Source organism: Cygnus olor, chromosome 2, assembly GCF_009769625.2.
Source record: "Cygnus olor isolate bCygOlo1 chromosome 2, bCygOlo1.pri.v2, whole genome shotgun sequence".
Taxonomy (NCBI): domain Eukaryota; kingdom Metazoa; phylum Chordata; class Aves; order Anseriformes; family Anatidae; genus Cygnus; species Cygnus olor.
In genome coordinates, this window is record NC_049170.1 from 107,250,566 (window position 1) to 107,277,390 (window position 26,825).

At 36.9% G+C, this 26,825-nt stretch overlaps 1 protein-coding gene across 13 annotated transcripts in view; it reads right to left on the reverse strand.

Annotated features, from left to right (window-relative positions):
- The window catches only part of PTPRM (protein tyrosine phosphatase receptor type M), a 484,682-nt gene that overhangs the window by 88,852 nt on the left and 369,005 nt on the right, over window positions 1–26,825 (reverse strand). For 6 of the 13 annotated variants that reach the window (XM_040550055.1, XM_040550063.1, XM_040550059.1 and 3 more), the window contains 5 exons: window positions 8,663–8,814; window positions 6,007–6,081; window positions 5,753–5,779; window positions 1,528–1,539; window positions 582–769 (listed from right to left, as the gene is read on the reverse strand). In XM_040550055.1, the coding sequence (XP_040405989.1) occupies window positions 582–769; window positions 1,528–1,539; window positions 5,753–5,779; window positions 6,007–6,081; window positions 8,663–8,814 (454 nt within the window). The remainder of the gene's footprint in view (window positions 1–581; window positions 770–1,527; window positions 1,540–5,752; window positions 5,780–6,006; window positions 6,082–8,662; window positions 8,815–26,825) is intronic. The other 7 variants (XM_040550065.1, XM_040550060.1, XM_040550067.1 and 4 more) reach the window with 2 other exon arrangements.

Here is a 26,825-nt window from a genome sequence, read left to right on the forward strand (position 1 = left end):
ATTCCGGGTTCTCCAGACAGTGAGAAAAGGTTCAGGAAGCACAGAAGCACAGAATACACTTTATAGCACTGTGAATATTCTCTGAATATTTACGTACTTCCTCGCCATGATGAATACCATTCATCATGTACATCATGTACATTATATCATGTACATTCTCACATACTGTGAGAAATACTGCTTGTAGAACTTGATATCCAAACTATCACAGAGCAACTGTGATTAGAGAGTAGCAGAAGAAAAAATATGGCAAGTTTCAGGAGAAAACTAGTGGGCCTGTTTTTTCAATATATGCCTTAAGGCAATTAGAATTAGGCAGAGATTTCCAAGAAAGGTTTTACTTCTCACTCCTCACCCTGCCTTGTTTCTATCAGAAACTTTGCTCACTATAGACGTGATTCTTTCCATTCAATATCTTCCCTCACACAGCAGCTGGCTTACTGGATTGAGTAATTATTTCTCCTGTTCTCCTGTTCTGGGTTGAGCAATTATTTCTCACCTGTTCAGTGGTACTGGTACCAGACAGATAAAGCCGACAGCGCAGAAGACATAATAATCAGATCATTAGACCTGACACTTACTTCATACTCCTCTTTAAATCCATAGCCTTCTGCACACTTCATTTGGGTGATGTGCTGTAGCAAGTCAGCTACACGGATGGCTGGATGAAGCTGTCCAGTCTGGTAAGGAACATCCACAGGATCTCGCTTCTTGTAGGTATGGGATTGAACCAGGCTGCTTGTGTCACTGACCATCGTATGGGTTTCATCTAGGAAAAGAGTATCTCATAATGTACTGGCTCATTTTCACTTATTAACAAAAATACAAATTACACAGATTTCTAGAGGAATGGCAGAAATCTGACACCATCAACATTGCTTCTGTCTGTGAAGGCTATATGCCAGAAGAACAGTAAATCCATGGAGCAGTTTACACAGGGAAATTGCAAGACTGATTGGAATGAGGCAAATTCCATGATTCTACAATGGAAGCATTGCAGAGCAGTCCGAACTATAATATTGCTTTAAATAATGCTAGCTGATCATAAATGAGTTTTAGATTAGGCATTTGGTTCTAAGCTGCGAAGAAGTTTCATTCTGAAACTTCAACAAGTCCTACAGAACAGAAGAGGACTTGTAGTCTTAGATTAGTTAACTACAATATTTTAAACTGCAAATTTAGAGCAAATGTTTGGAGTGAGCAAAATAAAAAGATGCACAAAATGGCTTATGGTTTCATCAAGCTAGGACTGCAATGGAAATGTAGATCTGATACAACATTTGGAGACAAACTACAAGAGGACAAATGCAAAGGATCATCGTATCAGGGAAAATGTCTTGACTGGCTGCTGAACATGCTTTAGGACCACAGTATATCATGAGCCATCACATTAGGCATGAAATGTTATATGCCAACTGACATGCAGGCCAACAAACAAGAGAACCCAGTGGGTTGGTTAAAATTTTTATGAGACACGTACTCTCCCAACCCTCCACATCTCTTCCGTGGGGCAAGTGGGCAACTTACCATTGATTGGCACTTTTAAGAAGATACATATCAGGAGAAAAAAAGAGGAGGAGAAAAAGGAAACAGGGCATAAGCAACAGTACTACATTAATAATTACAGGTAATTTTATGTTTGTAATTTAGTCTTCACAGTGTGATTTCCTAAATGAATCAGATTTTGATCTCCGTTTCACTGTACAAATCAACTGTACTGATACCAAGGTATCTTACTGTGAGTCAATTCACACAGATGTAACTGAGATCAAAACTTATACTTAGCAATAAATGGACAGATGTGAAAGTGCACGCTACCTAAGGAAGCAGTATCAATTTCTTCCTATTTAGATGGAGTTCTTAAGATTAGTTCAGACTTGACAAGAGAAAAAAACAACCCAAATTCTGAGGTCAAATTATCATCAAACTTTTTACCCAAATAATAGTTTTGCATATCTCAAAGAGTTTTTGATTTTTAAATGAAATCGTAAATGTAGTGCTTCGACTTTGCCAAACTACTCCTCAATGGCAGCATACTAACCAAAACAAGGGGTTTACAAAAATAATATATTTATTTTTAAAAAATGTAAAAAATAACATATGAAAAGGAAGCACTAAAAATATTTTCACATTCAAAAGTTAAATAAATTATAACAGAAGGTTCCTCATATTTTCTGTACGAAAAGATTCCAGATTCTCTTATGCATACCAAAAATACTACCACATCTCATTCAAGGTGAGATTCTGGTCTTAGTTATACAACTGGAAATAGATGTTAATGCCACAAAGCTCATATTTCAAGAATGATTTCAGGGTCTGTCAATTGATACTTATACCAAGATGTATGAAATCTGGTCCTCAGTAAGCATACAGTCAGTATGAACTGTGCATTTAAATCTAAACCAAAAATAATAGAGAACAATTTATGGGTATGAGTATGTGTATTTCACTACTTTTTCTGCTTGTTTGCTAACCTGATCCAATCCAGAGGAAAACAGATTCATCATTTAGTCATAAAATTTGACAACTTTTGTCTAATGTGTGATAAAATTGTACTGCAAAGCACCTTGGGATGCATGGCATGGAACGTGGTATACAAGTGTAGGTACAGTATGTTGCTGTTGAAATGGCACCTGAAAACTACAAGGTGGCTAAGACACAAAAGACAGAAAGAGTGTAGGAAGTTGATAAGCTGATCATGATTTTTGAGTGGCTTATTTCTATTTTAGAAGCGGGCTAGAAAGTTAGTTTGCCTTTTTTCTTTTTTCTTTCTTTTTTTTTTTTTTGTCCCCTCAAACTAGAGAAGCTCTAACACAAACTTTTAGTAACTATGATTAAGACAAAGTTACCAGACAGTAGGGTCTTGTCCTATAAAAGCAGCAGTTTAATCCTTATGAATTTCTTTCCCATGAGCTCCTTTGTTTAGACTAATTTTCCTATCTTGACTTCTTTATCTCTTATAGCTGCATTAATTCTGTTTGCTTTCTTTGGGAGCAACTTTTTAAGTTTTTTTTTTTTAAATAAAGTGCTTTTATAAGTGCTTTTATTCCTTTTTTCCTTCTTTTTTTTTTTTTATGGTACATTATGAAGCCCTAGTTTTTTGGTTTGTTTTTGAGCACTGTAGCATGAGCTTTTCAGCATTTTCACTCTTTTTCAAAGGGTGAGCTCTTCCAGATTGCAGTGCTCGTATGGAATTGGAAGAGTCTCCATCTTAACTACACCTACAATTGCAGTTTGTCTACTTTCCACTTACTGATTCCCATACAGTTGTACAACACTTGTACAACTTTTAATACAACTTATATTTATTTACCAGCTGTATGAACTTATGGCATTGAAGGCAAACTCAACCCAATATGTTCTCTGAGATGGCACTCTTATTTCTCCATTTTCAGAAATACATATGACTGGCACTTGACAAACGTGACCTACGCTTATGACCTACACCAACTATAAATTTAATGGTTATTATGTAAAGCTTTTATTAAGCTCTCAAACTTTCCCTTAGGTTATTAGGATAAGCATGGAAGTTTTTCCTCAAGCGTATGAAATTTTCCTGATATCTGAAACTGAGAAGTAAGATTGTTGCCCTCTGCACCAGTTAAGGAGTTTACCATTAATTATTAACCTTTCAGTTTATTTTTTTAATTGGTGAAGTTTATAATATGCATGAATAGTACAAAGATCTTGCTATACAGAAATTTGGAAATGGCAAGTGTGTTGTGGACTTCCTAGCAGTTTCTGGCTTTGAAAACTGAATTCAGCCATTCATCAGACCTGTACCCTTCCAAGGAGGTCACATTGAAAAGTTTATTTAATTCTAACTACATGCTTGACCCTACAGCCTAAAAAACAGCAACAGCAGGTATTAGCAGCAGTAGAAACCCATCACTTTAGTTAATAGCTATATTCCTCAACTGACTCAATCATAGCTGATTTGATTTACCTGAGATAAAATAGTATCCCCATACAAACAGTTATAAACACCTTTTGGGAGATAAATCATGCCTGAATATGACATCACTCATAAAAGGGTACTAAACTTTTAACATGTAAGGTTACCAAAATATTCATTTTCTACAGTGAAATAACTGGAAGGTTTTCTGAGTGCAGGCTGCTGCATTAGACCATAAAATATATATCAACCTAAATCAAGATTTTACAAATTTAGGACAAGTAAAAACATATATATGTATTTTTCAGTGTGTGTTTGTCTGCTATCTGAACTGCTTGCTCAGAGATTATTTCTTGTGGAACAAAGCTAACAAATATTTTTACCATCATTACTACACGACAAAGGATTGAAAACCAAAACCAAACCAAACCAAAAAAAAAAAAACACAAAAAAAATCAGAGAAAATATTAACTAAAACGTAATAATCCAGACAAGAAATCTAGAAGTTTTTCTCCTGATAATAGTACTTTTTACCCTGCCCACCCACAAGGTCAGAACAGCTACTGGATGAAGCGTTGAATGAATGCTAAAGCACACAAAAATATCTAACGTCTCAGGCAGTTAAAAGGCACTGCAAATTTCATTTGCATGCAGATTATTACATTGTTACAGTCACTACCATTACCTTCTCCCAGATTTACATAATGTATAAAAATGCACAGGTTCCTTCTCAAAGTTAAAACACTGAAATGCATTTTGCTAAATCTTCTTTTACAATGACAAGTTTTCAAAAATCATCTTCCTAAACTTCTACCTCTTATATGCTTCACTCTACTTTTACTTAAGCCTGTTTAACTTGTGGTTTAAAGAAAAGAATTAGTTTAGAATTAGTTATTAGTTTTATATTTTTTCAATAATTTGAAAAAAGAGGAGAAGAGGGAAAAATACTTGTAAAAACATCAGTCATAGTAAAAGGAGTAAATAGAGAGGTTTAACACTGGAGTTTGAGTTCTTGCTACAGCACATTGCTGTATTTTGCTTTATTACTTTAAAATGTCTCCCTAATTTGTTTAAAGTTAGTATGGGAAGCGTAAATAAATACAAGACACAATGTGGTCAATTACTTAAGCACTGAAAATGCAATAGTGCTTCACGTTTACAGTTTTATTACTGTGCAGAAACCCCTTTCTTTCTGATATTCGGCAACAGCAGGTTTTTCTAAATTCCCAGTGGAAATGCTGTATACTTTAACTGTATGTTTTTAACCTATAGTTCTACCATTTCATTTCATTCCTGACACCTAATGCATAATAAACTGTGTTACTGTAAGTGTCATGTTATCATTTAGCTGTTCAAAATACCATTTCTCCTCTGAAACTTCTCTTTGACAATCATGTCAGAAACTGTGGCATTGTGAGAAGAAATGAGCTGGTGGGATGGCCAAAACTGTATTTTGTCTGATTTTCTATATCATGAATAGCCTAATTAGGAAACAAAATGTTATTTTTAAGAAGTTACATCTTCAGTTCTGAGAAAAAATGGAAAAAAATGAGGGAAAGTATTTCAATTGCTGCGATAATCAAATTCTTTTGTGTCACTCCAAATACATGCATAAACATTTCCTCGCAAATCCACTTGTTAAAATTATTTCTCTTTTTTCTCCCCTGACTTGCACTATGACAGTAGAAATCAAGCCTGATAACTGTCTTTCACTGAGTACTCTCACTGTAGACAAGCCTACCATCCCTCCCTTGAGCACGAAACTACAGCTTTTTGAGTACTATTGTCTGTATCCCGAGAACTGTGACTTTCTAAATTACTTCAGCAATAAACTTTGATAAAGGGAAATGTTCTCACCTAAAATTGCAGTTGGCACAAATGGATCTGTCATACATCATAAGCAGGTCAATGCAGAAAAGGTAAAAAGAGAGAGAGAACAGTAAATGATTGATAAATGTTCCTGAGTTTTCTTTCAGAAAGCCACTGTAAGCAACTGGTTACATGTAATATTTATTAAATTTCCATGGAAAGGAGTATAATAATGTAATTAAATATGCTTTTGTTATGAAAAAGTCTCCATAGAGTTGAAACCAAGAAAAAAAATTGGTTACCTGGGTAATAAGAGTTAGGCACCGTTGTGCTCAATGTGTTAGTTTTCATTGTAAATGAAGATGGTGAAGATACAGCTGAAAAAAGAAACAGAGCGAGTTAGAGATAGCAAAATGATATGTGGCTATTTAAGTTGAGTGACACGGCATGTGTGATTGACTTGGTTTAGGGTCTGTCCTGTTGTGTTTGTTGCATTGGAATCAGGACCTAGGGAAAAGCAGCTAGGTCTAGTGAATAAAATGGCTCATTGAATTTGATCAATTCCCTAAAAAGAAATGTAATCAGATAAAGCATTTTGATCAGGGATGACAAATACACTTCTCGAATCACAAGATTAGACTAAACACCGGTGCTTTAATAAAGACATCATGGTGACAATAGGTGCTTTTGACAGAAGCTTTGATCATTAGTAAGTTTACCTAATAATACAGTAAATACTGTATGCAAATACTCTACTGTAGTTCCTTTTTCCTCTATTGTTTTTCAATTTGTTCAGACAGGTGGATAATGTGTACACAGATACTATTATGCCCTGAATATCACTCTGCTTAACAATGGTTTTCAGGCTGTGATACATACACCAATGCTGGCATTGGTATTTAATGATTTAAACATTTATAAAAGCAAAACACAATGAAACAAATTAAATTCAGTTAATTCCCTGTTATACATAGATCACATGAATTACTATTGTAAGCACAGATACATTCAATAGGAGAGAATTAACCTTATCTTTGGGTGAAATGTTCACCCAAAAACTCATTAAAGGCTTTTAAGCAAAGCTTTTTCAAACTCAACCTTAGTTGTGGTAGGTTTGCTTGATGATATTCACACAGATCAATGAATGTAAGTTTATTCTGGATAGGAATATAAGCAGACTAACAGGAATTTGGGAAACAAGCAGAATTAAGGAAGACAGAATCTGTTGGATGAGAAGCAGTGAGATTACTCCTGCTAGCTTTGATCTGCCTTTTTTTTTTTGCTGTTGATCTTCTAGGGCATACAGTTGCCATCCCTTATTAAGATGGAGTTATATGGAAACTGGTTTAAATGATGCCAGACAGTATCATTTATCCTAAAAGTGAATCTGAGACTGCTTTCCTTTGATTATGTCTCCTGAGTCACTGGACAGAAAGGACAGAGTGCTATTCCTTTTGGGTGTGGATGTAGAGACTAGCTGACGTCAGGGTTGCTGCAGCTAATAAAACTGTCTAGATACAGAATGCAGCCAGGTTAATAAACTTTTATAGGAAGCAAGAATGCCTTAAATCTCTTGAGAACAAGGTCTTACACAATTTTTTTTTCCTAAAGACTGTCAAGCCAATTCTTCTGGTGACCACATTTATTATGGAAAGTCTGAATTTGAGGTTCTAGCCCTCAATTGGTGTAAAATATTTGACATGCCAAGAATGTCAAATTGATTTAAGTTTGTTCACATGAAGAGAGGATGTAGTCACAGGAACTCATTGAAGCCTCTTTGGTTATTGTGACCATTCAATAACACCATTAAAAGACTACACCATGAGGGCAGAAGATGAAGTCAAACCTCTTGATCTCTTTACAAAAGTAAGAGATCTCATTAACTGCAATGGAATAGTCTCACCAGAATGGAAAGCCAGATTTTTGAAAGATATTTTCAAAGCAATTTCAAAAGTAACACAAATGCAAATTAACATTGCAAATTCTGAGCCTAATGCTGCTGAGAGAAGTCTCACTGTATAAACCTCACAGAGTGTTTGTACAACTGAGCTCGTCAAAGATAAGTTCTTAAGCTTATTATTAAAGAGTGGGAGTTGGGCCTCATAATGTCAGTACTTGAAACAAAATTCAATCTTTGATAAATTCTGAAGATGTTAAAAAACATCGGTATACAAGAAAAAAAAAGAGATTCCTTAAGAACTACAAAAAATAGAATGTTTTGTGCTACAAAAAATAGAATGTTTTTTGAACGTAGTCATTCTTTTTCTATTCTTTTCAACAGCTCTAAAAAACTAATGCAGTCCCTGTCTTTGGTCATTGCTAACCTCCAGACAGGTGTAAGTCCTTGACTAAAATTTTAATAGAGAAAAAAATATATCCCAAATTCTATTTATTTTCAGGGTAGATCCAAGAAGACGCAGAATTTTCAACAATCTCTTATGAAATTGCAGAGCAGATAATTCAGCTGAGTTCTTCCTTTGCACAAGCAACAGAAAGAGCATCATCTAGAATTGGAAATAATAAGACAATTGGATCACCATTATTAAGTTATGGCATTCAAAAATAAATTTTGCCTACAAAAAAAAAAAAGTGAGCAGGGATAGCAATTGAAGGACATGGGACAGCATGAGGGATATAACATTTTTAACATAATAGAAATTGGAGAAAGGTAAAACTACAGCTGTTTCAGTAATGTCTTTGCTCTTCTGCAGAAGAAAAGGATGGACAAAAAAAAGCTCAATTATCCTTATTATTTTTAAAGAAGTCTATTCTTGATGTCTGACTGTCTTGCTCATTCGAATACACACTGTAATGTGTTGCACAGTGGGAGAGTCTGGGTTCCATGGATTTTCCATGACTGAGTAATGAGAAATATTTTAAAAACCATTTGCACCTTTCTTCCACCTTCAAAAAAAAAAAAAAAGAAAAAGGAAAAGAAAAAGAAAAGAAAAGACTTACATCTCCCATTTAGATTGTGCGTGTCCATGAAAGAGAAAGCTTCATCACAGTTGGTGCCTTGCTCAGTGTAGCTTTTATCCATTGAATTCACCATCACTGTCATTTCCTGCCGTGTACTACTCAATGTCTCTTTCCGCTTTTTAGCCAATTTTCTTAAGAAATGAACGTTGAGAAGAGAAAAAAAAAACACAACAAAATCCAGTGAGCAGACACAGTCTTCATGTTGTTTAGACCAGTATTATAGTTTGTAAACATATTATTAACATATTTGAAATTATTCCTAGTTTTCTGAAAACATAATTGATTTCACACTTGCATCTTTAAACAGCATCTGACAATCTAGGGCTAGTTGCCAATGCCCTGACTTATGGTGGAACAGCACCTTAATCCTGATGAGCACCATTGAATTAAAATGTAATACTCAGATACAAAGGTGCTGTGAGCTACTGTATCAGTGACTACATCTGTTTAAATACATAAATAAAAATGATAGAAGACAAGATTTCACTAGGACTGACAAATCAGTAACAATTTCCACTTCACATGCGTAGAAACACCCGGAGCTGTTTCATTGAGACAACACATAATACAGCTGTACATCATACTCTGTGTTTGATCCCTTACATACTTTGCACAAGCAAGTGACATTTCAAACTGACTTGCATTTCTAAAGATGATTTTCTGTCACTCTTCTCTTGATTTCAGTGGGATTAGGCACAAGAGTTAGTTGCTTCTGAGCAGGAATGATCTGTCAGAGACAAGATCTTGATTCTGATAAAATAATAGGGAGTCATTAAACTACAGAAGTGCTTCGGACATATGTACTTCTCTTTTCCAGACCTATCTCTTTAAGATCCATCTAAATTAAAATCTCACCCAGTCTCCCCCAGATCTAATTGTGCTTAGATACCATCAAAAAATAACATGTCCAAGACCACTCTCCTGATTTTTCCTTCAAGTTCTGCAGGACATCTGTGATTCTGAGGATGGATCTTACATCCATTTGGCTTGTTTCCCTGGCCTGCGACTGTTTTAGACTAAGCTTTTCTCCAAGCCCTTACCTACAGATTTCATTACAGTTTTCCAAATTCCCTTGGGTATAGCATCCTCAAAGTATGGGTTTTGCACAGAAATGACTGCTCCACAGACTTTGATTTTCTCATACCTAAGTTCAGTAACTTTTTCTCTGTCAAAAACATAATGAACTAGCTCATATCCATCTGCTGGAAAGGTCTTTTAAATATCTTCAACCAAAACTAACAGACACTCATTATCTTGTCTATGTTTCCTTCCAGTTCTTGAGGTCTACTGCACCAAGCGTAACCAACTGTACTCTCAAAGCCCTTCTCTTTGTTAGCTCTCATTCAGTATGAAAAAACTATTTCCACCACACAAAAAAATATACCAGCCTCCACTGGATTTACAAACAAGCATGTGTGTTTCCAGTCATGTTGACAGTAGTAGCATATGGGAAGAGCTTTCTATAAACGTCCCTACTGAAAGCTCACTATTCTGCTCCAAACCTGCCTACAGACATACTTGCCAAAGTACTGATACTACTGCCCGCTATGCTGATCAATATTGCATCACAGTCTTCCTATGCTCTCCATCTGTCTACCTGCTATCTCTTACCTCACACCTAGATAATAAGCTCTTTGGGCAGGAGCCACAGTTGTGTTCTGTACCTATAAAGTACCAAGCTCAACAGTATCTTAGTCTGTAACTAAAGGGCTTTGAAACTAAAGTCTCACTGTTAATAGTAGTAATTATAAGCGCAGGGTCATTGCATACAAAAGTATTAGGTAATTGCATACAAAAGTATTAAGGGTCACATCTGGTCCTCAATATGCTGCTGGATTACAGCTCCATTCATCAGGGCAAGCATCCATGACCGAAAGTGATTAAAGTATGCTACCTTAAAATCCTACTATAGTAACTACAATTATGAGTAGTCTTTTTGCTAATCCCAGCCTAGAAGTCACCTGCATTATCTTGAGCCACCATGAACACACTTCAGACTGTGACTGATGTTGAAAAGGAGAGCTGGAGAGCCCTTATGGTCAGTTGAATGGCAGCCACTTGTGAGACTCTATCCTACACTAAACATTTAGATGTGCAACAAAAACTCATCCATAAATGCTCATTATTAGGGATTTCACTAATGATAATCCTAAAGTCCAGCTAAGGAGGAGTGTAAGGCTGTTGTCAAGATAATAAATAATAACAATTCACATCCTTCCTGTAGGTGAAGTTTAACTCCTGATTTTCTCATTTGGAATATCAGTGGTAGACAGAAAAAATGACTTGTACTAAACAAAGATTTCATTTCTGAATTTTAATTTATTTAAGGAGTTTAAATGGAAGAAATTTAAAAGTCTCTTTCTGATCTACAATAGTTTACATTGACAGCAGAACTAGTTCCTTATTACTTCGCAGTTCATAAACTCTGAGGGACCATTAGATAATGTAGTTTGAACTCTTTCTTATCAGAGACAGCAAAGTGTCACTCAAGTACTATCTTGTAGCTTCGTGTCCTGCATCTGCCCCTCCCTTCATCTCTAATCATAATGAATAAGCAATACAGTAGAATGTGATGTGCGCCTAATTTGAGACGTATCTCCTAATGCATGAACAACTTAATGGAAGTCCATTAGCTGGGTTGTGAATCCAAAACCTGAATAGTGGCCAGCTGTGGCCAACATACACAGTGTGGTCACTGAAACTTCACACGTAAGCCACATACTCTACTTTATTTCATGGCTGTGCAGATCATAGGCAAATACTTAGGATAATTCAGCACCAGAGCAAAAGTCAGCAGGTTCTCTTTGACCAGTTATCAACCTGATTAGCTATCTAGACACTATGCAGTATAAAGAAGCCAAAATGCAGTGTATATTGAGCTTTCCTTGTTCATCGCTGAACCTGTGAGTGCTATCTCTATTCACAAAACTTTTACTTGCTATCAAGTTCAGAAGCTCAGCATTTCCTCCAAAATTTCTTGCATGTGAACAATGTACTACTGAACTGGCAACAACTCTTCCTTAACATTTTTTTAAAGAAAAGTTACTAAGATAATTGCCCTGGGCATCATTATAGTGATACTGATCCCTATCTGAAAATTCACAATATGGTGAAATACATTACACAAGCCACTCAGTGTGATTCTAAAAAAATTACATGTTTTGTAGGGTGCACATCTCAAGAACCTGCTGTTACAGGGAACATCCTTTATTTTACAGTGACAATTGTATCCTTCTCAAGGAAACCCAGAGTTTTTGCTTATTACACCAACAACATGAAGCTCAGATTTTACAACATTGGATAATTTTTGTTAAGAAATTACAGACATTTTCTCATTTCCTTCATTTTTGGTTTTGGTCCCATAATCAAGCTATAGCAGGTTGTTTTTATGGCAGTAACAACTGTATAGTACTTCTGAATCTGAATCTAATTCTGGAAATAGGTCTTGTGGGAAAAGTTCAAATCTGAAACAACTGGTACAGGAAGAGAGAGACACCAGCCAGACTTTTGCACTGTGAACAAAAATACCCACTGGACTTAGTCAAGTAAACTTTAGCTGAACATAACATTTTTTTACATCTGCAATTTTCCAATATCGCTTAGTGCTACAATCTGCAACTCATCCATTCCTTGGATCTCTTGATCCCCAGGAAGCTCTAGCTATATAAAATTTCAGAAATACATAAAACCATGGTACTTCGTATTATCATCTCCATTCTTGCTCTTAGATCTGAAGTCTTTTTTTTTTTTTTTGGGGGGGGGGGGATGAGGGGAAAAAAAGACTTAAATATTTGATCACCTTGACTCATGGAAAAGATACTTCATAGCTACTCTCTGATGTTCCCTCCTTCTTAGAGGAAGAGTGCTACAACCAAAGGAAAAAACAAAACAGATGGAAGCTCCCATGATGATTACCTAGTACAAAATTCTTTATATAAGGAAATGAAAAATGATTAGGTTTTCACACAAATAGTGTTATAATCACTATATGAAGAAAAAGAATATACTATAGCAGTCTCAAAAAAAGGAACCTGATACTCAGAACAATTTCAAGATTAGCCAGGAACCACTGGTATTTTTAAGGCATAAGAAATGGTGATAACTTTTAAACTGGTATGATGGTAACAGTACTGTAAAATGCAGAGCAAACAACCATACAGACTCCCAGAAATACTTTGTGTGAGATTTTAGGTGTCATTTATTCTGTTCTGTAACAATTATTAATAAAATCAGCCTAGGAGAATAATAAGCTAAAGGCTTTGTCACAATCTGTCCCTATTTTAACAGCCACTGTGAAATTCTCAAATGCTCCATCTTCCCCTGTACTGTCCCTTCCTGTTGAGGTCTCCCTGTAAAATGTCTGCAAGTCTGACCCTACTCCTCTCTCAAAATCCTCCTTCTCTGTGATGCCTCCCCTAATCCCTCCTCCAACAACCAATCCAATAACTGCTAAGATGCTGCTACATTATCAGTACTCTGTTTGGTTCATTTTCCATCTATTTACCTGTATCCATTTTCTCTCTTCTGCCTTGACTTAAATAAAAAAGTCTTTGGTACATAGATTGCCTTTTGTCTGTGTTTGCAAAGCACTAGGCACAAAACAATAGACACAATTGGCCACTCCCATAGTTAGATAAACATAAGAACAGTAAAAAGAAGAAATTAAAAAAAAGTGTGTGTGTGTGTGACTGGGGCTGATAACCAGAACCAACTCAAGCTCTGAAAGAAATGAGCCTTCCATCTTAATTTAGGAAAAGTGAGAAAACCATATTTATTTGAATCAAGCAAAACACTCACTTCCTTCTTTCCGATTTCAGAATGAGTGGTGCTCCCATTTTTATATGTCTTCTTTCTTTCAAGCAAAGGAATAAAATAAAATAAAAACACAGAACTGCAGGCAGTTCTGCCATGTGCCTATCCAAAAAGAAAGATTTTCTTGAACTAGAAAATATAGACAGAGGTGATAGGAAGATCAAAAGGAATAGATCCTACCAGAAGAATGGTAGTCCTTGTATAGATAAGGAGTCTTCAGTTTAAAAAAGAGGTAGTTCAACTGGGAATACACTAAAAGTCTAAAAACACATGAAAAGTCTGGAGAAAGTATGCAATGAAAACCCAAACACTATTTCTTGACAATGTAAGAACCATACAAGGAAGGTATACAGATTTTTTTTTTTTTGAAATACAAAAGTAAATACTTCCACACACACAAAAATAATTATGAAGCACATCACCACAGGACTCTAGAGATACCAAAACTAAAAATTTTCTAAAAAGAAAGATTCATTAAGGCCTGAAGGGAAGACAGAGAATGCATTACTTTATCATTGCTTTGCTCTGTTCGTATGTTCTTCTAATGATTTTTTACTGGCCACTGACACAGATGTGATGTTAAGTCTTTTTTAAGTCTTTTTTTAAGACTTTTAATCCAAAATTTGATGGAATTTTGCTTACATTAACACTCCTTGTTTTGCCAATCTCAAGGCAACTCCTTGAGGAGACTATGCAAAAAACTATGTAAATACTTTATTTGCCTTCCTAAGACTTAGAATTCCTCACCTTTTTACACTGTTTAGGCTACTTATGTTATCCCAAGCAGAACTGAAATTTGCCCATCTATTTTGGCTGTCTGTGATATGCTGAAAGAAGACTCATAATTATTTTGGGAAAAAATGCTTTAATCTGAAATCATCTAAAGAGCATCACTGATTCAGGGACACTCAGTCTGAAAATATCATCTAATAAAAGCTCTCCACAAAACGCATATAAGAAATTCAAAGTAACTGACTTAATTCTTGTTTATTGTATTTTAATAGATTTTTATATATTATGTTGCACTTTTTTTTTTCCTTCGACAACAAAATAACCCTTGTCAATAACTGTGATTGTTTTCCCATCTTCAGGAAACAGGTTCTCTAAAGCAGACACAAAAACACACATCACAAAAATTTATGAGAATTACATGTGTAAAATGGAATTCATATTTAGCCTATTGCTTCTGTTTTTCAACAGGACACATTTTGTAACACCGTGTATAATTCTAACCTAAGTCTAAGTCAAAAACACTACTTTCTACATTTAAGATATCCTTTTAGGACGTACCTCAAGTCTCCAACTCCTCATCTGTATTCTTTATGTTACTTCTTATTGTTATCTGATCCTCTCAGAAAACAAGTTTTAGAAACCTGAGTATCTAATCCAATTCAACCAAAATGGTAATTTTTTTTAGGCCTTTTTCAACAACTTTCATTGGAAGTAATAAGTCCTTCTATTCTGCTTTACAGTTCTTATCAAAACACCAACAGTCTGAACGGATCTCCTTCCATCTCCCTTGAATAGGTGGAGACATAAATATCAAGCTATTGAAATCAAGTGAGGAAGCAAAATAGAAATAGTGTGGCATCAGTGATAGTGAAGTTCTGCTCATAGCAAACTTCTGTTGTTAAATTTCACATTTACATGCTTTATACTGAAATGTAGAATGCTCAAAAATGCAATTTCACAGTGCCATTACACTGTGTACACTCTATCAGACAGGAAATAAAGTTAGGGGAAGTATTTATAAAGGCACTAAATTTTGCAGCAAGAGCTAGCGAACAGTTAATAAAATGCTTTACAAGTTGTCCCCACTTCAGGGAACTAGAATTTCTAGGGAACAACCACAGGGAAAGTATTTCTCAAGAAAATAAAACTGAGAAAAGATAGGCAGGATCCTGCTGCATAGTGTTGTTCCTTGCTAAGGTTCTCCTAGTATGTAAGCCTGTATTAGGTTATAAAATTAGTCTTTGCCCTAAGAAATCCAACATATATTTTCCATTGGCGTCACAAGAAAGCAAAGATGCAACAGTATGGAAGATTGTAGCACAGATTGTGAATATTTGACAATAGCACAGGGTGCACATGTCTTTTTACCCAACTTAACAAATGGGTGGCTTATTACAATGTCTTTTAGGTGCTTCCTCTTTGTTTTTGTTATCAATTTCCTGTGTAAGATCAAGTGGTAACATTATTCATTTCACTTCTACTATGCTCTTGCGTTCTTTGATAAAGAAAAATGAATGATTTTTTTTTTTAAATGCTGTGATATTTCTAGAATTTGGAAAACAGTGTACCTGATATCATGTTTCATTTTCCCCCCCTTCATTCACTGTGGATTTCATTTTGCCACAGTGACATAGAAGTACTTTTAATAACATCAGAATTAGTACTGGGAGACAAAAAAAGCCTCCCAGTACTGGCAGGAGAGGGAGGAGAAAGGACAATGAGTAAAAGGTGGGGGGAGTCATTTATTTTACAGAGTTACAAGGCTTGAGTGCAAAAAGAGTACAAACTTTTTTAGTGAAGTTGGAAGTTAAGGAAAATGACTTTGTTTTATATGAGCATAAACAAAAAGTTTTAATTTTTTTTCTCATTGCCTATCAGAGCTTTAATGGTCTTTTTGCACTTGTTGCAAGTAGATTGGTTCACTAGCATGAAGTGATGACAAAGCATAAAGAAAAAATATTTAGCTACATTCCGTTTTCAAAATATTAGCAGTATGTCACAGGTAAAGTGTGCCACGACTTAAAGACAGTGTGGATCAGAAAAGAGAAAAAGAAAACATGGAGGGGAATGTGAAAAGAGAAGGAAAAGCTGATGGAAAAATACAGGGCAGCTTCAGCCACGGGTACACAGCCAGATCATCTACTCTTTCTACTAAATATTCTTCCCTCAGTTCTGGTATTCAGCACATGCTTTGGGGTTCAATTGTAGTGACATCATTAAAAACTGTGCTTATTTGATTCTTCTGCTTTGTACGAACTTCTCCATCAGGTTATCAGAGTTTCTGCAAGGGAAGGTTATAGAATTAAACCCACTAACACTTCAGGTCACAGAGGCATCACACTGACAGATTTTCTTTGCTGATGCAGTGGCTCAGAGGGAACTGGTGACAGACCAACGCTCAGTGAAAAAAAAAAAGTAGCTATATGGTATATCAGATTGATGCAACAACTTCTATTTGAAATTGGATGATTCTTGTCCTAGCTCATAGCAAAAATTAATTTTATGGTTACAGTTTATATCTTGTTTGTCCACCTAAGAAGACCTCACTGAATTTTAGTATGATTGTCAGGGTATTCAGGAAAAGCTCTGGGCTACAGCAGTATAAGGAATTTGAGAAGCTTTTGCAGAACTGTGTTTAGAAAGCTCCTGGCTGCACTATTTCTGGCTCAAGTTAGTCGCTGGTCTTGGTCTTCAGAGAAATCTACCCATACACTTTAAAAAAAAATCAAAAAAAACCAACAAAAAACTAAAAACCCCCAAAACAATAAAACCCAACTACCAACTACCTAAACAGGAAAATAGAACAGCAAGGAGATGAGAGCAGTGACATTTTTCAGAATTGATCATTATCTAATTCTGAACATGACTTTATTATAAATAATAAATCAGGCAACAAAATGTACCATTCCACTTAACTGAACTAAGAGGAAAAATGAAAAGCCACAAATTCTCTGAGTTTTTTTCAAAATGTGACTATTTTGAAATACGAATTTTAGATTTGTGTTTTGATTCTTACTATCTCCTAATTAATCAAGAAGCTAGTGAATACAATGCTTAATGGACTGATAGGTCCTACAGAACTGTAAAAATGTATAAGAAAAATACACAGATAGTGAGGAAGGCAGAGACCTGAGGCATCTGGGAGCAGCCAAATCACGGTAGGCAGTAAGGGTTGAAACAAGTTCACTGTACTAAAAAATATCACCATAGATTTTGTTGTAGGAACAGACCAGCACCCAGCTCTGTCTTGCAGCTGACTGTCCTGTTCACTAAACCAGTCATACTCTCTGGTCCAGTCAATCTCAAACTACTCTCTTCAAAGCAGTGTATTTTTGAAGGTTTTAGAGAGTTCTCCCTCTCTTCTTAAGAACCATGGGGATTAGGACTCTGTGACAGAAAAGGAGACAGGCTTTTAAACACTACCTGGCTGAGCAGGGAATTGAATCCATTCTCTTTCTGCCTGGAGAAGAGAAGGCTTACAGGAGATCTTACTGCTGTTTTAAACTACCTAATTGGAGAGTACAGAGAAGACAGAGCTCGACACTACACGTCATGAAAGGACAAGGTACACTAGACACACATTGCAACTTGGGAAATTCCCACTAGATATCAGTAAAATTTTGTTACGATTGAGGTAGTTGAGCATTGGAGCAGGTTCTTAGAGAGGATGCGGGATCCCCATCTTTGGAGATACTTGAAACCCTGGTAGACAATGTTGTGAGCAATTTGATTTAGCTTAAATCTGCTTTGAGCGGGGAGGTAGAAAAGATGATCTTTAAAGGTCTCTTCTGATGCAAATTATCCTATTATTCCCATAAATGTTCTAGTTGTAGGGCTTTTTTCATAAAAGGAAACCACAAGGATTTAAAGGATTACAGATCTGAACACAATCCTAGACCGTGCCCCTTCAGAAATGTTCTACATGTGAGTTGTACAGTCATAACCAATCTATGGTAATACTAACAAAACTACATACAGTCAAATAATTAAAGATATAGATTTTTTTGGGCTACTTTATTTACTTATTTAGCTATTTATTCAGATATTTGTTTATATACTTATATTTAGTTATTTATTATCATTTTTTACGCTGCATGAACTAAACCACCTTTTTAACTTAAGGAGAAAGAACTTGCAGAAGTATATTTATCCACAAAGTTTTTTCATAAGAGAGCTACTTTTATTCACATTCAACTGCATCATGAGAATGCGACCCTTTTCCATGCAAAAAGGTAAATTATATTTTGATTTTCAAATGTAGTATTAATAATATACACTTTCTCATTTTAATGAAGATTGAAGTGTTCCATTTTCCACTGTATTTGACTTGTATTAATTTTAGCTATAATAATTGTATATATCCCTAAAAAGACATTACATTATTTTACATCTTCTCTACTACACTATTTCAACTTTATTGAAATGAAGTATTTGAAGTTTCTGAAGACATTCTGTTCTGAAAGGTATGTTCACAGGAAAATTCAGCACCTGACCTTTCCTTTTGATTGAGGATACTTTTTTCCCCACAGAAAGAAAATTCATTTTCTTAGCTAACTCTATTAAGAACAGTAAATGAAATTTACACAGAATCTGGACTTTCTCTTTTGTTAGCATATATGCCATCTTAATAATACAGAGTTAACAAGAATACCTAGATTGTTTTGTACGCAAATGAATATATCCATACATACTTTCATTTTAAGAGAGAACACGTAAACAATTGAGATGAATGAAAGATGTGTATGTCATATCAGGCTTTCAGATTATTTCCTTCATAGTATTGTGTAAATGGGTATTAAAGACTGCACAGGGTACAAGAATACTGCATCTTAACATACTGCTTAAAAAATATATATTTTGCATTTGACACTGCAAGAATCTTCCCTTTTGTCTCAACAGCCTTTCTTTTTTCTTCTTTTTCTCCATAGTATTATCATATGATATGAATAAAGAAATAAACAGACAACACTGAGGCCTACTCAGGAGGAGGTAGCTGTGTGATGTATAGTGCCAGACAACACAAACATGAAAGCTTTTCACAGAAATAAATCCATGACAGATTTTGAAATTCTCTTCCTGAAACTAATTAACATTTATAAAAGGCTGGCTAATGATGAAAGAAAACACCTTCTTATCCCATAGCTGTCAGTTTTAAGCAAAGCCTCAAGCTCCTAGGGGTGGTGTGCACCAGAGGTGTCCATGTTCCCTTTGCTTTCACAAACTGAAGCAGGTGGTGGTGTTAAACTGATGAAAACTTGTTCCAGGATGACTTTCTCCACACCAAGTTTTCACCAGATTTGCAGAGGTACTTTCAGTGTGGGGAATTACAGAGCTATATGGCAGATGTGACTGTTACATGGTAATTTCATCATCTTTTCACCCAACTGCACACCCGACTCTCTCTTTGAGATTTGCTATATTCCAAGCTCCTTAAACATGGTCAGTGCCTATCTTTACAAGTAAATGTGCCACATAAGTGGTTCCTTCCACAAACAGAAAATCACTAACCCTACAGTGCACCTGAGGTTGACATCTGTATAGGACAGGCATTTTCTATGTGAAATAACTTGGTACTTTCACTACAGGATTAGTCTTCCAAGTCCCAGTGAAGAAAGCAGATTCACAGATTTGTATGGCATCTACCTAGTTGCTTCTAGGCTTGCATAGGCCCAAGTTAATAGAAAGCAGTAGTAGCTGTGACAGTTTTAAATACAGAAAATATGTTTCTCCTGAGGCATTTAGATCTCTGCATTGATCTCTCTCTCACTGGGCAGACACTAAGGCATTTCGCTTTATCATAAGGACATAAAATACAGTCAAAGTAAATTGTTTAAAGTTCTCCAAAACATTCTCTTAAGGAATTCCCTTTAGCATGTTTGGCATTTAAATATATGTAAATATATTGTACATATTGTATACATACATGCATATATGTAAATATATGCCCAATACATGTAGCGGTGTACTGCAAAGCCAAAAGCATAGGTTTTGATAGGCTTAATCTAATCTGACTCACTCATTGCTTCTGCTCACCAGTAACAGAATACAAAACAGCCAAAGGCTTTTTGCTGATGCAAAATTCCATTGTATTAGCACAGATGTTCTGGCAAATAGATAAGCACACTGTCCTAGCTCTGATGTAAATCCTGCTGTGGGTAGTACTTCTGCAGTTCCTGGGTATATTGTCTTCCGTGCAAGACAGTGTTCCTTGCTCACTCTGACTTTCAAACCAGAGTCCTATACTTCCTCACTCGATTCAATATTTTCTCCCTCTTTATATCCCAATACAGACAAAACCCTCTACAACATATTTGCTAGTATTGGTACTGAACATTCACAAAATCACACATTATTTTTGATGTGCTACCCACACTCCACCTCCATCACGCACCTTTCACTTTTCTAAGCAATTATTTCTCCAAATCCATTTTCCCTCCTTCAAGGCTTTTGTAATATTCAATACACCTCAGCAACTCAGAATATCCAACTGCATAGAGTTTTAATCAGCCTTTTATAGGAATACATTTCCCTTCCTTTCCACAAAAAGAAATCTGTCTCACCAAAAGTCACTGACTAAAAACTCAGAAAAGGCAATATTCAGCCACGTAAGAAAGAAATTCACTTTTTCCTATGGGAATGTTGAAACTGGTCCACGTTGAAATATGCCCTTAAGCCAGGTAGAACAACTAGTGGGATGCATGAAGATATACCCTGAGCATCACGTTCTTAGCATGCTCTAATTTAATAGGGCTCTGTGCCCAACTAAGGGAAGGTAGGGCACTAAGCAGTGGTTCTTAAGCAGCACAGGGCTTGTAAACGATTCAAGTGCTCTCCCAAATCATGGCTATTGCATCTAATTGGCAGTGGGACTGCAGTGCCAGATGGACTGCTTGGTAATCCAAAGCTGTGGCTATAGGAGTAAGTGGTCCAGCTGAGCCCTTGTGAGGCTGACACTATTTGGTCACTCTAAGATGCAGCTGCACCCTCAATCCAGCCTTATCCCGTGCACAGTAATGTGGCTTCTGGGAGAAACTGTCAGCCTCCCCCTTTATAAACAGCGAATGATGCTGTCCAGCCCCTATTTCTCTCTCAGCAGGTACATGTGCTGAGGCTTTATGTCTTATATTCAATGGTTTGTTACAAAGACGTTAATATGAGGCTTGTATGGCAAGGAAGGTTGATTAATCCACTTCAGGGCCCTTTATACCACAGTGGAAAAGGCAGCTGATAAAGCAGCATACCATGGTGGCTTTAGGTAAGAATATTTCAAATACGTGTATTTAGTTCCCTTCATTTCTAAATCTGTCAAACTTGAACCTATTAACAACAAAAGCTTTCCTAATTAAAAAATGTAAGAAAAGAGTCAAGGAAAGCTGCTGTTACATCTTTAGTAACAATAACATTTGAAAATAATTTTAATAAATGTTTGCATTTAATATGGGATTTTTACTTAGAGTTTTCCCACCAAAAAGCAGCATAATCCAAAGACTAAGGAATCAAAATTTTTACACACAACCACACTACCTAAAACTGCACAGAAACACATTTGAAGACAAAATCAATGACTTGCGCTTTTTCTCAAATCAAATCACAAACTACATAAAAAAATGTTTTTAAAGACATGCTAGCATCTTTTACCCTCATAAAAGAATGATGTCTTCTTCTTCTGAATACAGCTTACATGGTAAAATTCCTTTTGAGCAAATGGATTTAAAGCTACAAATAATATCACAGTCCATCCTATGCTGAAGTCACCCATTCCAAGAACACTACAGGCATTAACATGAGTTGCTAGGTGCTGTGATGTTCTTCAGAAGGTAACAACCCTGAAATACTACTACAGCACTAAAAATATCAGTCAGTTGGAATTTGCAATTATAACAGCAATGATAGCTGCTGCTCTCATAATACACAGTACTTCAAATATATTGAGATATTACAGTTTACTTTATTGATGTCATACAGTAGGCATACTGAGTTTTATGGAGATACACAGACCTGTCTTAAGTGTCACACAGAGGCAGCAGTGAAACCAGAAACAGAGCTAACAGGCTTTCTGGCATGGTATTTTCTCATTGAAAAGACCATAAGCTACTCTCTCACACTTCTTTAATAACAAACAATAATGATATTTCTAAGATAAAATGTGGCGGTGCTAAAATTAACTCTCCAAATCATTATTTACAGAGACAGGATGTAAACTGTGACAGCTGCATGGAAAGCTGCTCTTCCTTTATTAAAAAAAATAACATCAGCATTTGATAATGAAGAAAGGAGTACCTCCACTGCAAAATTTAACATGAGTTCCATAAAAATGATTTTGCACTCCTGAAGAATTTAATGGTTAATAATATCTTTTCTATGAGTTTATTGAATAATATAGCTAGCCCAGAATTCTCCGTGCTAGTTCTGCAAGATTTGGGAGATTGTACTTGAGAGGGAGGGTTTTTCTGCATGTAACATACCACAGTCTAGGTCAGGAGACAGGTCTGAATAGGAAGCCCCAGTAACAGAAATCAGAAACAGAGGTTAGAAGGATATTAACTTGCAAGACATCACTTCTACTCGTTAACATATGGGAGTATGTGGTTATCTTATCTGCCTAGAGAAACCACTGAAATCTTTTTTTGCACTGAAAAAAAAATGCAGTGAGCAGGAATGCTCCTAAAATAGTACAGTATTTGCTGTGGAACAGCTTTTATATATTTCTTAGTGTTTTGGCACAAGAGTTGGTATATTTTCTACTGAATTAGGATGAGTAATCTATAATACATACATTATGGGTATTTAATTATACAAAATCACCTGAAGATACCTATAGCATTGTGATTGTTTTCTAAAACTAAAGAAATGTGATCACACAATTTCAAATATCTCTTTCATAAACTAGAACACGACAATTTCTCTTTAATGCACTATTTGATTCAAAGGATAACAAATTTAAGATCAGACACTGAGCAAATGTTTTGACTAGATTGACATTTCCTAGCTTATCTAGCCAAATTGTTAAAAAGCTGTATCTTTTTAAGGAAATTGCAAAAGAAAGGCTCCTTACAATTGACTTCAGTGGAGAATTAAGAGAATGAGGGCTTCAGAATGGTGATTTCCATTTCCTCCCTGAAAGAAAAGAGTGCTGCCTCTTTGAAGAAGCTATCAGGCTTCCCTCTGTTAACTTTTACTTGGTCAAAACAAGTTGTCAAAACGGGCTCTTACTGTGTACATCAACCTTAGTAAGTTAGTAAATTCAGTAATGAAAAGATGACCTAACTGCTGCATCATGGGCAATTACAAGAGCTTTTTATCAAACCTCAGATCAGTGCATGGAATGACAATGGCACTGACTGGGTGGCAATTTTTAATAGTTGCTTCTTAACAGTCACACAGTAACATTTAAGTTTACAAACACTGGATAAAAATAGTATACTGATGGTTTTTCCAACAGCAAGAAAATAAATAATTTGAGAGGATATAAATGGACATCTGTGCAATTCATTAGGGACACACGTTCACTCTTTAAGGAGTGTCTTCATTCAATACACTGTAACACCAGGGCTGTCAATGACTTTGTAAGAATATTTTGAGACAGACAGGTGAACTACAGGTGAAGAGGGTCTACTCTTTAGATGAGAAGTTATGGCAACAAAAAGCTAGTAAACATGAATTTTCTGAAGAAACAGCTTTATAAATGCAAGCTGAAGTATATACATGGGCACCTGGTTCAGGCACTTGGCTGCACGTTTGGTAGAATTGTAAACAGCAGCACAGAATTATTTCCTCTACTGTACCAGGTACTTTCAAAATGAGGTATAGTTTCTCAGTGTCATGGGTTTGTCTGGGATAGAGTTAATTTTCTTCACAGAGGCTTGTATGATGCTGTGTTTTGGACTTTTGATGACAATAGTGGTGACAACACAGGCATGTTTCAGTTGCTGCAGCGCAGTGCTCGCACAGAACCAAGGACCTTTCTGCTCCTTGTGCTGCCCCACCAGCGAGGAGGCTGGGGGTGCACCAGGAGCTGGGGGGGACACAGCCAGGGCAGCTGGCCCAGGCTGGCCAAGGGGATGTCCCACACTGTGTGGGGTCATGGTCAGCAATAACAGCTGGGGTAAAGAAGGAAGAAGGCAGGACATTGGGAGTGATGGTATTTGTCTTCCCAAAACAGCGTTCTGCATGCTGAGCCCTGCTTTGCTGGGAGTGGCTGAGCACCTGCCTGCCGGTGGGAAGCAGCGAATGGATTCCTGGTTTGGCTTTGCTTGCATGTGTGGCTTTTGCTTTGCCTAGTAAAGGCGAGGGTGGAGGCCTCACCTAGTAAAGGTAAAGGTGTTGGCTGGTGATGAGTGGTGTCCCTCAGGGGTCCATTCTGGGACTGGTGCTGCTTAATGCCTTTATCAATGACAAAGACAGTGGGATCAAGTGCACCCTCAGCAAGTTTGCAGATGACTCCAAGCTGAGCGGTGCAGTTGATACAGCAGAAGGAAGGGATGCCATCCAAGGGGACTTGGACAATCTGGAGAAGTGGGCCCATGTGAACCTAGTGAAGTTCAGCAAAGCCAAGAGCAAGGTGCTGCACCTGGGCTGGGGCAATCCCAGAGATGAGCACAGACTGGGAGAAGAACTCACTGACAGCAGCCCTGCAGAGAAGGACTTGGGGGTCTGGTGGATGAAAATCTTGACATGAGCCAGCAGTGTGTGCTTGCAGCCCAAAAGGCCAACTGCATCCTGGGCTGCATCATCAGAGGAGTGGCCAGCAGGTGGAGGGAGGTGACTGTCCCCCTCTGCTCTGCCCTTGTGAGGCCCCACCTGGAGTCCTGCATCCAGATCTGGGGCCCCCAGCAAAAGAAGGATGCGGGGCTGTTAGAGCGGGTCCAGATGAGGACCACGAGGATGATTAGAGGGCTGGAGCACCTCTCCTATGAAGAAAGGCTGAAAGAGCTGGGGGTGTTCAGCCTGGGGAGGAGAAGGTTCTGGGGAGACCTCATTGTGGCCTTTCAGTACTTAAAGGGGTTTATAAAAAAAAGTATGGAGAGCAACTTTTTACTAGGGCAGATAATGATAGGACAAAGGGGAATGGTTTTAAACTAAAAGAAGGGAGATTTAGATTAGAGGTTAGGAGGAAATTCTTCACTTAGAGGGTGGTGAGGCACTGGCACAGGTTGCCCAGAGAAGCTGTGGATGCCCCATCCCTGGAGGTGTTCAAGGCCAGGCTGGATGGGGCTTTGGGCAACCTGGTCTGGTGGGAGGTGTCCCTGCCCATGGCAGGGGGTTTGGAACTGTGTCATCTTTAAGGTCCCTTCCACCCTGAGCCATTCTGTGATTCTGTGATAAACTGGCTGTAGTTCAAACCATGAGTTCTTGCAATTTTACCTTTCCAAATTCTCTCGCTCATCGCACCTGGGAAGAGTGAGCGAGTGACTGTGTGGTGCTGAGCTGCCTCCCAGGGTTCAAACACAACACTCTATTATGGTGGTTTGCAGGTAAAACTGAAAAAAACAGATTACTCTGCCAGACACAGGCAGAAATATTTTCATAATTTGGCATATTTTTTTTACATATCAAGATTGTATATGGATAGGAATGTATTAATATTGTGGCCCGCATCTGATACGGACATCTTATCTCCCCTGTTCAACCCCAGCCCCTGAGTTTGTCTCTGCCTCTTCGTTTGTTCTGATCTACAAAGTTCGCTTTCCCACATGATGTAAGTGTCCCAAGCTATTTTTCCATTTCATTAAGATAACCTGAGGAGTTTTAAATATTTCATGGAGTTTTACTAATTAAAACTTACATCACTGCCTGTGAAATACATATGGTACGGGTACAGCCAGAAATCACTTCACTTGTCAGTAAAATGGATCTTGGAAGGAAGTTAGGAGTAGTTTGACAGCAGTGTTACTCTTTACTCAGAAAGTGGAGAATGAGACTACACTGAGCTGGCAGATGAAAGGATTTCAGTAGGGTGAATGTTATTACCTAAATGAAGGGCTGGTCCAGGAAAAAGAAACTGCACTTTCAAACAAATTTATTTATGAGCAGTACAACTACTGGAGCCGAGCTTTCTTTGGCTTAATGTCTCACATTCCCTAACTACTTGCACATTATTCCCAGCACTCCTTTGGACCCTCAACACCTCCTCTCCAACATTTCCCATTGATGGAGGATTGCATCTAAAAGTGCTGAACTTCATGAAATCACAAAATTACAAGGCTTATGGCAATTATAGACCACTTTCATTGACAGATTGGAAGCTACTCATGTCTCGCTGTATTTTTTATATTATCCCCTCAGTCCAATGCTCATCTCTTTACATACTTTGCTTGCCTTCTATGTCTGGTGTTCTGGATTTCAGGTTCGTAAGTGGTGAGACCTTCATTGATTAGGTGCTTGAACACCTAATGTGAAAGCACAATGTGGAATAGCTTGATTGAAGTCCTCAGACATTTATTTGCCAGAAATTTTAAATTAAACAACAATGGACAAAAATATCACAATAGAATGTGAGGTAAGCTCAGTGCCTTCTAAAATCCCTGTCTATCTCCAATGATTTGAAATAGAAGAAAGGGACATCTTGTATTGCATTTATTTTCTTATAATTTAAATT